The sequence below is a fragment of the Lotus japonicus genome, chromosome 2 (assembly GCF_012489685.1).
Source record: "Lotus japonicus ecotype B-129 chromosome 2, LjGifu_v1.2".
Lineage (NCBI taxonomy): Eukaryota > Viridiplantae > Streptophyta > Magnoliopsida > Fabales > Fabaceae > Lotus > Lotus japonicus.
In genome coordinates, this window is record NC_080042.1 from 468289 (window position 1) to 478801 (window position 10513).

General features: G+C 38.8%; 1 protein-coding gene across 1 annotated transcript; it reads left to right on the top strand.

The window, feature by feature from the left end:
- Window positions 1-500: 500 nt before the first annotated feature.
- Window positions 501-2435, top strand: LOC130735128 (uncharacterized). Its single transcript, XM_057587229.1, has one exon. The coding sequence runs from the start codon at window positions 501-503 to the stop codon at window positions 2433-2435; it is 1935 nt and encodes a 644-aa protein (XP_057443212.1).
- Window positions 2436-10513: the final 8078 nt, after the last annotated feature.

Sequence of the window (10513 nt, forward strand, 5' to 3'; positions counted from 1 at the left end):
TTCGTGCTCAATTAAATGCAGAATTTAATGAGCGTATGGAAGCTGAACTACAGGCTCGTTTGACTCAGAATCAGGAGAATGAAGCTGCATTGGAGGCCGGGAGATCACTGAAAGACCTTAATGCACCTCAAATCAGTTTCAGATTTGAGGGAAGCATTGTCAAACCAACAGGCCTACCAAGAGGTTTCAAAATTCCACCGCACATAATGCATTCAATAGCACAGAATCAATTCGGAGGAAGCGTACTGGAGGATCCATATGCTCACATGGATCGTTTCACTATGCAGGTGTCCCCTGTGGTATCTGATCAAGTAAGTCTGGATGATGTCAGACTAACACTCTTCCCCTACTCTTTGAGGGATGCTGCTGAAGAGTGGTTGAGGGCTCAACCTCGACAGAGCATAACTTCTTAGGATGATATAGCCAAGAAGTTCTCAGAAAAGTTTTTCCCTAGCTCTCGCATGAGGCAACTGAAGCATGACATCAATACTTTCTATCAAATGGAATCTGAGAATCTTTATGATGTATGGGAAAGGTTTAAGGGACTTCTTAGAAAGTGTCCAGGCCACAATTTGAAAGAATCAACACAGGTAGATAGGTTCTATGCAGCTCTCAAAAGTAATACAAGAGTCATGTTGGACCTTGCAGGCAAGAATGGAGCTTTTGATCATCTGTCAACTAAGGATTCTCTAGAAATCATCAACAATCTGGCTGAAAGGGAAGCTCACTCTAATAATGATAGACGCAACAGGGGCAGTGTCAATGAAATTCAGGCATATGATAATGTAATGGCGTCTAGCAAGGCACTTTCAGATAAAATGGATGCCATGTTCAAGAGGATGGATGATCGCAAGATGAACACTGAGAAGGAGGCAATGGATGAAGAGATCAAGTATCTGAGAAGCTCTAGGCATGATCCTCCTACTGGTACATACAACCCCAGTTGGGCGAATCATCCTAGTTTGTCTTACAGAAATCAAGATGGATATGAACAACAAGGAAATTCTAAGCAGTACTCCAATCAACAAAGGAGCCAATATCAGGATGAGAGGCAACAACCTCAACAGGATCAGAACTCTGGGAGGAGGAGCTTGGAAGACATTGTGGGGCAACTATCTCAAACCACTGAATCTTTCATGACTGAAACCAGAAATACCAACAAAAATCATGAGGCTTCCCTCAGGAATTTGGAGAATCAAATGGGTCAGATTGCAAAACAGCTTTCAGAAAGGAGTCCAGGTAAGTTACCCTCTGACACTATTGAGAATCAAGCTAATATTTCTGCTATAACTACTAGGAGTGGTAAAATTTTGAAAGATGCTGAAAGAAAGATAGTAGAAAAGAGGGGTGAGGAAGTAGAAAAATCTAAGGAAGAGAGTAGGGAAGTGAGTGCGAAGAAAACAAATAATGATAAATTCAAAGAAAAGAAAGATAAAGAGAGAACCACTTTCCCCAATGACAAGAGTTGTTGCAAGGTACCTTTTCCAAAAGCTTTAGTGAAAAAGAATTTAGAAAAGCAATTTTCTAAATTTCTTGAGGTTTTCAAAAAGTTACAAATAAATATTCCATTTTCTGAAGCTTTGGAACAGATGCCTGCATATTCTAAATTCATGAAAGAAATACTCTCTAGGAAAATAAAGCTGAGTGAGGTAAATGAGACCATAATGATGAGTGAGGAGTGTAGTGCTATCTTGCAGAGGAAACTTTCACAAAAAATGAAAGATCCTGGAAGCTTCACACTTCCTGTGGAAATTGAAGGTCTTCCTACTGCTAAGGCTCTATGTGATTTAGGAGCAAGCATTAATTTGATGCCTCTCACAATGTTTAAGAGGTTGGGTTTAGGAGAGGTCACTCCCACCATGATCAACCTACAACTAGCTGACAGGTCACTCAAAACTCCTTACGGGATTGTAGAGGATGTTCTAGTTAAGGTAGATAAATTTATTTTTCTTGTGGATTTTGTCATATTAGATATGGAAGAAGATGCTAGAATACCTCTCATCCTAGGAAGACCCTTTCTAGCAACAGGTAATGCAAAAATCAATGTAAGGAAGGGAATTCTCTCTTTGAAAGTAGGAGAAGAGAAAGTGAGGTTTAATGTCTTTGAGTCATTGAAACATAAGAATGATGAGAGTGTCTTTAGTGTTGAGGTAGTGGATGAGTTTGGTTGTGAGGAATTTAAGAGAATTTCTATGAAAGACTCTTTGGAAGCTGTGATCATGGAAGGACTTGAGCCTGTTGTCCTCCCTAAATGTGATACTGGAACGATAATTGAAACTGTGAATCAACTGGAGTTAGTCTCATCTCTCTCGCTTAAGAATGTTTGCAGAGGAGAATTAAAAAGAGATGAGGAAACTCCGATTAAATCTGAAAAATTGGAACTGAAACCTCTTCCTCCTACCCTCAAATATGCTTATCTTGAGGAGGGAGAGTGATGAGCAATATTTTACCCATTTTATATAGCCTTAATTTGTCATTATTAATGATTATTCGTAATTAATTGACCTTGCTTGACAGAGATTTCTATTATTTGGTCTAATTACGTTTATTCTTATTTTCAGGTTTTATTTGACGTCAAGGGCATTTTGGGGAATTGCGGAATGAAGATTTGATTGTGCTGGAGTGAAGATTGTATTTTAGGAAATATTAGGATTTAATTTCGGAATAAATTAAGTTTGATATCTTTCAGATTCAAACTTATTTAGGCTGTTATTTTAAAACTCTATCTTTAGGATTTGTTAGGATTAGGATTTGATTTTGATATCTTTTAGGATTTGATTTTGATTAGGATTTGTGATCTCAGCTCCTATTTAAGGGTTTGTGCTGAGAGAAACAAAAACCTTGACCTTCTACATTATTATTTTATGCAATTTCGAATTTCAGTAATTATTAGAGTTCTGCTAGGGTTTATGCTTTTAATCCCTATTCTCTTCTCCAAAATAATTGTTGAATTCGCCCCATCCATGGAAGGCTAATTTTCTTCGAACGAATTCCTTTGCAAAGTATATCGTGCTCTTGAGGTATAGTACTTAATAGAATTCAACTGATTAGTTTTCTTCATCCCTAATTCTGGCTTAGGTTTGCTTAATTCCTTAGGTTCACGAATTAGAAGATGATGTATGTTCGCTTAGTTCACATTAGGGCGTAAAGGATTCTTAATCGCTTAGTTTAGGAATCTGTGAATTAGTTATCGCTTAGTTAATTAATTCTCACGAACTAGGAAACTAATAACAAGAATTGATCCTTAGATACCCGTGATTGAGCAGCGATATACTGAACAAAGGGATTCGTCCGTCTTTACTTATCATATTAATCTGCTTTTACTTTCTGTTAGTATTTTTAAACTGAATCACAAAACCCCCCCCAGTGTGTGTGCGTTTGTTAGTATTAATATTGAGTCTTTGTTGAAACGATAATCCTTGGGAAACGACCTAGGAGTCACTTCCTAGTTTACTACAGTTTTCTAATTTAATTATTTGTATCGGGTACGGCCTCGATCAGAGAGGTACAACCAGTGATCTTAAGTAGTTCTCTTTCTCCTCTACAGAAAGAGAAATCATTAGGAATTTTGAGAAAGTTTAAATTTGCCTTATGTTGGACCGAGCGAGAGTTTGAGCCTGGGGAACAAGTGTTATTGTATAGCTCCAGGTTAAGATGGCTCCCTGGTAAGTTCAAGCCCCGCTGGTCAGGACCGTATGTGGTTACTAAGATCTCTCCCCATGGTGTTGTTGAGATTAAGAACCCAACCTCAAAGTATAATTTCACTGTCAATGGAAAGAGGTTGAAACTCTACCATGGGGGAGAGATATTCAAAGGGAAGAAAATTCTGCAGCCTGACCCTCCCAACTGAATAGGGAGGAGAGTCTAACAAAGACTATAAAATTGTGCTTTTTGGGAGACAACCCAAGTATAAAAAACCAAAAAGATTTCCCTTTTAGTTTGAGTATTTGTTTTATGTTGAGTCATAGTGTCTCATTGAATTAATTGGGTTATGTTGTGGTATTTTGATTTGTGTGCTCATTTTTGCAAGGACTAGAGATTTTACAGGAATTACTTGAGCTGGAGAGCCCAGCTGACAAAGTCTTGGTGTTATCATGTTTTGCACCCAACATGAGTACAGGGAGTTTTACTAAACCACTCATCTCTCATTTAATTTTATGAACATGCATTTAGAATTTAGTTATTTAGTTGCACACACTGGTTTTGCACATGTCTTAGATTCTTGGTATTCACACTTTTGTGCTTGATTAATTCTTGTTGGTGTTTTGAATATTTATTCCGAGTTTGATGCTAGTTGTTATATTAAAAACTGTTTGATGCATGAGTGTGAGTGAAACTTGTGGAACATGTGGAGAGTTAGGTGATAGAGACTTGAGTGAGTTTTGGGGAAGTGCAGTAAGATTATTAAGATTCCAAGTTAGTGGGAATAATGCATAAAATATGTAGTTTTCCTTTTAATCTTTATATTGAGTCTACACTCTTTTTGGCTGTGAGGTTAAAAAAGGGGCACACATGTGAGAGTAAAGCTAAAGTGTTAAAAATTAAAAAATAGTGAAAGAATGTGAGTAAGGGAATGGGAAGTATTTGCACCACTGAGCATACCCCCAATCATATTCTGACATTGTTAAATAAAAGAAAATAATTTCGCCCTGAGTTGGTAATAACTGTGAAGGGTTGAGACAAAGCTAAGTTGAAAAGGAAAGAACATGTGTGTGCTCATACTAAAATAAGACTGTTGGCCATCATTAGTGGATTCTCAATATGGGGTTGGGGAATTAGGAATAAAATGTGAAACCCCACATCTTGGTATTTTCTATAATTCTTGTTTGCACTTACTAAAGGTTACTCAGTTTTTAAAGCTTGATTCTCTGCATGAACTATTTTGAGGAACTCATCTCATGTATCTTTTGTGAAAATATGTATACTAGCATCTTACTTTGAACTGTTTTCTTGAGCTTGAGGACAAGCAACCTTAAGTTTTCGCTTGAGGACAAGCTGTCGTTGGGTATAGTGGTGTGATGACCCGGGATTTAAGACTATTTTTCTAGTTTATTTGCATGCTTTTTAATATATTATTTAGATCATTTTAGGCCACCTTAGGATTATTTCATGTATTTTATTATTATTTATGTGTTTTTAGTATTTTTCTATAATTTTTATGATTTTTATTATATTTTTATTAGGATTTTCGGATTAATAAAGGGGAGCTAATATGTTACTGATGGTCCATGGAAATTACAGTGCACAAGCGGAGATGGACGGCTGCTGTTCCGCTCGTTGACACATGGCTCAATCATGCTGAAGGTCCACCATAAGGCCGTAGTTCGTGACACAATAGATTTCAACCTTAAAGCTAGGACCAATTGCTTGCTGACACATGGCATAAGTAAAATATAGTTTGTTTTAGCTAGTCTGATGCACAAGTCACGTGATTTGAAAACAAAAAGAGCAAAAGGATATATAACAGAGGTTGCTGTAGCGTTAGGAAGGATATATATATTAGGGTACAGGCTACAGCAACAGATATAGGGGACGGGAGAAAAAGCAGAAACGGCGTGAATAGAGAAGGAGGGAGACACGACGGTCAAAGGTTCTTCTTCTCCTTCCTTGTAATTTTTATGGCCATGTTAGGCTAACTCCCTCTTTTTAGCACTTGAGGTGTGAATCCTTTTTATTTTTATGTCTTAATATTTCAGTACTTTGTATGACTATTGAGTTTTCAATCTATGTATTCGTTTCAGTTAATTTGTGCTTGAATCGATGCGAGCTTTTTACTAATTCTTATAGGAACGAAAGTTATATTAAGAATTAAGGAACCACGGGAGCGAATTTATTAGACCTTCCCTACTGCTTAGGAATAAGAGTAGAATCTAATAGTGGTGGCTAGTATATGAAATTTTAATCTTCAATTCAAGGGTCTAGGTGCTCGTAATACAGACGTAGTAATTGAATTGAAAGTCTTGCTTAGCTATTAATTTAGAAAGTAAGAATATAGGCTAAATCACCATAGAGAGGACTCTCAATTTCATACAAACACTGTTTTGTTTAAGACATAAATTAAATTGGTGAAACTATACTCAGGTGCTATCTTTCTCATATAAATTAAAAAATCTTTTTAATTGCTTTAGTTTATTTCTGCGAAATTGAACAACTGAATCAAACCACCCCAATCGTATTTACTTTTATTCTCTAAATCATAGAATTAGTTTGAATCAACAATTGAACACAATCCCTTGGGTACGATATCTTTTATATTACTTCGGGCAAATTTGTATACTTGCAAATTGGCTTATCAATATGTATAGGGAACAACAGAGAGATTGGTTTCAGGAGAGGTAGGGTGGTTGCTTCTATTGGCTTCAGAAGCACCTTGAGGAGAGCCAACATCTAAAGTTTGGACATTTGAAGTGTTGATCTCAAGGTTAGGCTGAGAGATTTCAACCTCAGGATTTGGAGATCTAACGGAGGAATGGTTAGATACTGATTTTTCTGGTTCTGGTTGAACAGGTTTTGGTTTGATGGGTTGAGATGAAGGGTCAGCTGCATTCAGAGGAACAACTTGTATAGGATGATCTGGGTCAACTAGACGTTCTGGTCTAGGTCCAGAGTATCTCCTTGGGCTAGGCACAGTATGGTAGTACTCAGGAATGGCAGACTCCTTTTCTTTCCTAATTTGGTCAAATTTACGAAGGGATTCAGAATTATTTGAGGGTGAAGAGTCAGCAACATTTGTGGGAAATGATACAGAGGGACAGGGAGTTGTGGTTTATGTATCAGTTGTTTTGCGAACCTGACGATCTGATGCTCTGGGGACAGAGTGATCAGAGGTTCTGGGTTCAGGTCCAGATTGTTCTAAGATAATGGGTTCAGATGCTTGTGGGTTGTATTGAATGGTTATGGGTGAGGTAGGTTCAGAGGGTCTTGGCGTCTGAAGCATGTTCCAAAGAGGAGCTTCTTCATGAGAAAGTTGGAAAAATGAAGATCTAGGTGAAGTGGGTGGAGAAGTGGTTTGTTCAGCTAGTTGAGACTCTGGAATAGGAGTGAGTGGGGTGGCAGTTCGATTAAGAAGTGCAGAAATAGGGAGTGCATCAAGTGAATTTAAATCATCATCAGTATCTGTAACAGCAGACTTACTTGATGATCGCACTGCAGACCTAGTAACTCTGGCAGGAGCCTCAACTCTGGTGTCTTCAACAGCTGATTCCACACGAGTAGGCTTCACCACTATTCTCACTTGCTTCTTTTTCTTCTTTGGTGGAGGAGGAGCATCATCATCACCATCAGATGGAGCATCTGGCTTGGTGGGTTCCTTATGCTTTCTCTTGGGCTTGTTAGCCTTCTTCTTCCTCTGATCAATACCATCAGAAGGATCAGACTCTTTAGAGGATTCCTCTACTAGCATTCTTCTCTTCTTCTTCTTCTTAGGAGGAGAGTCAAATTCTGGAGCTGGTGGCAGGGTTCTGAAGAACTCGTCCACATCTATCTCATAACCTTGTTGCCTCAAGTCATCTATGTAGTGCAAGATGGCTTCTGGATCATCAGCTTGAGACCACAGAGGGTAATCAATCAGAGGGACTCTTCTCTGTCTGACTTCATCAGAGGTGTCTTCATGAGCAGGTGCAACCTTTGTCTTAATCAAGCCCATCTTCTTCATGGAAGTGGAGGTGAAGACATCACCAACAACCGTTGTCAGATCTTCTGTGCAGCTTGCCTTAGTCAGATCTTCTATTAACTTGCTCTCAATGAAGAGGTCTGAGAGCAGTCTTCCAAAAGGAATATACCTGATGGCAGACTTTAGAGAAACAGTTGTTCTCGATTTCCTGATGCACTCTTTGAGATAAGAGAACAGGAAGAAAGGTAGGCAGATCTTCTTGCGATCTTGGATGAAGAAGAGCATCACTTTCTGAAAAAAGTTGATGTAGTCTAGAGAGCTTCCCTTTGGTCTTTGATTGATGCAGTGAAGCAGAATCTTGTGCCAGATTCTCAGCTTTGGATGAAGCTCCACTACTTCGTAATCACTCTTGCCAGGCTTATAGTTTGTGTAGAGAGCCTTGTTGGTTTCTTCTTTAGTTCTGGGTATCACCTTTGATTCCGTCAGTTGGAATCTGTAGCATGTGCCAGTGTGCTCACCCAGAAGATCAACAATCGACTTCTTAGTGATGATGATTCTTCTACCAGCAATGTAGGAAACCACTTGAGTGTCATCATAGTCGGCATGTTTCCAAAATTCCTTTACTAGGTTGACATAGACTGGACCACGAAGCCTATTGAAGTATTCTTCCCAGCCTTGAGCTTGAACTTCAGGGCGAAGATCATACCCATTTGCAGCAATGTTGTCCAAGTCGAATCTCCATTCAGCAAGAACCTGGAGTTCTTCGGGAGCATAGACACAAGTAACGGCACAACCCCTTTGTGCGAGAGGAATCATCTGCTCTGTAGCTTGAGCTTGTGTTTGATTTCTCTGAGTTTCAGGACCCGATTGACCAGTAGCTTGACCTACTACCATGACAGGAAATTTGGTTCCATCGGCAGTTTCTCCTCTGTTAGATTTCACCATCTTGAAGCGGTTGAAGGTTTGGGTAGAAAAGAAGAGGATGAATAGAGAGAGAGAGATCGTGGGGAATAAGGATTTTGCAAACTGAAGAGAGAGAAGGTGAATCCGTAAGTGATGGAGAAAGTGTGTGTATAGTGGGTTTTTGAAAATAACCGTTGTTGATTGAAAAAAAAAGTAAAATCAACGGTTAAAAATTAAAGACATCATAGCAACAGTTAATACACATATCACACAATGGAGAGAAGCACATCAACACTCATTACGACAGACTGTCAACACGGGCACAAGGAACTATGTATCAGGGCTACTGACACACGTTTACTGTCTCCGCTTCAGAGTGAGCACCAATGGGTACTTAAACTCTGATGGAGTTACCTTCTGGACTAGACATCTTCTGATAGAGAAGCATCATAGTCAGAGGTTCTGATCCATCTTCATGCTGGACAAAAGTCCATATTCAGATTTTTCAGAATGAAATTAAATCTATCTTCTACTAAGGGCTTTGTAAAGATATATGCCCATTGATGGTCAGTATGAACAAACTTCAGAAGAAGTACGCCCTTCTGAACATAATCTCTAATAAAATGATACTTTACCTCAATGTGTTTTGCCCTTGAGTGTAAGATAGGATTCTTACTTAATGAGATTGCAGCAGTGTTATCACAATAGATTGGGATGTTGCTCTCAAGGATTTGATAATCCTCCAGCTGATGTTTCATCCAGAGCATCTGAGTGCTGCATATTGCTGCTGAGATGTATTCTGCCTCTGCCGTGGATAGAGTTATGGTTGACTGCCTCTTGCTTGCCCATGAGACTAAGTTGCTTCCCAGAAATTGACAATTCCCAGAAGTGCTTTTTCTCTCTGTTCTATCTCCAGCATAATCAGCATCACAATAACCTGAAAGCTTATACTCTGATGTTTTCTTATACATCAAGCCAAGGTTAGTGGTGCCTTTCAGATATCTCAGGATCCTCTTAACAGCAGTTAAGTGGGTTTCCCTCGGATCTGATTGGAAATGAGCACATAAATGAACACTAAACAGAATATCTGGCCTAGATGCAGTTAAGTATATAAGTGATCCTATCATACCACGATAGAGCTTCTGACAAACTTTACCACTTGCATCTTCTTTCTCCAGAATGCATGTAGGATGCATTGGAGTCTTAGCAATTGTAGATTTTGTCATATTGAACTTCTTCAGAAGTTCTTTAGTGTACTTGCTCTGATGGATGTACGTTCCTTCTGGTGTTTGATCAACTTGTATACCCAGAAAGTACTTGAGTTCCCCCATCATACTCATTTCGAACTCAGCCTGCATCATCTCAGAAAATTCTTTGCATAGAGATTGATTAGCAGAACCAAATATAATATCATCAACATAAATTTGCACAATTAAGATATCATCTTTGTAAGTTTTTCAAAAGAGAGTTGTATCTACTTTACACCTTTACAAACTCATTCTTTAGAAGGAATGAGCTGAGTCTCTCATACCATGCTCTGGGAGCTTGCTTCAGACCATAGAGAGATTTCTTCAATTTGAAAACATGGTCAGGGTTCTTCTCATCTTCAAAACCTGGGGGTTGATGAACGTAGACTTCCTCTGAGATGTAACCATTTAGGAAGGCACTCTTAACATCCATCTGATGAAGAATTATGTTGTGATTCACTGAGAAAGAGATCAGCAGTCTGATTGCTTCTAGTCTTGCTACTGGAGTAAATGTTTTAGTATAGTCTATTCCTTCCTGCTGATTGTAGCCTTGAGCAACTAGCCTTGCCTTGTTTCTCACTACATCTCCTTTCTCATTCAGCTTGTTTCTGAAAACCCATTTGGTTCCAATCACATGAACGTTTTGAGGTTTCTTCACTAGGCTCCAAACATCGTTCTTGGAAAATTGATTCAGTTCTTCCTCCCTAGCTAGAATCCAGTCCTTGTCCTAAAGAGCTTCATCAATTGACTT

What these genes read in the sequence shown, in the direction of transcription:
- LOC130735128 (XM_057587229.1), top strand. Translation starts at nt 501, where the DNA reads ATGGAATCTGAGAATCTTTATGATGTATGGGAAAGGTTTAAGGGACTT.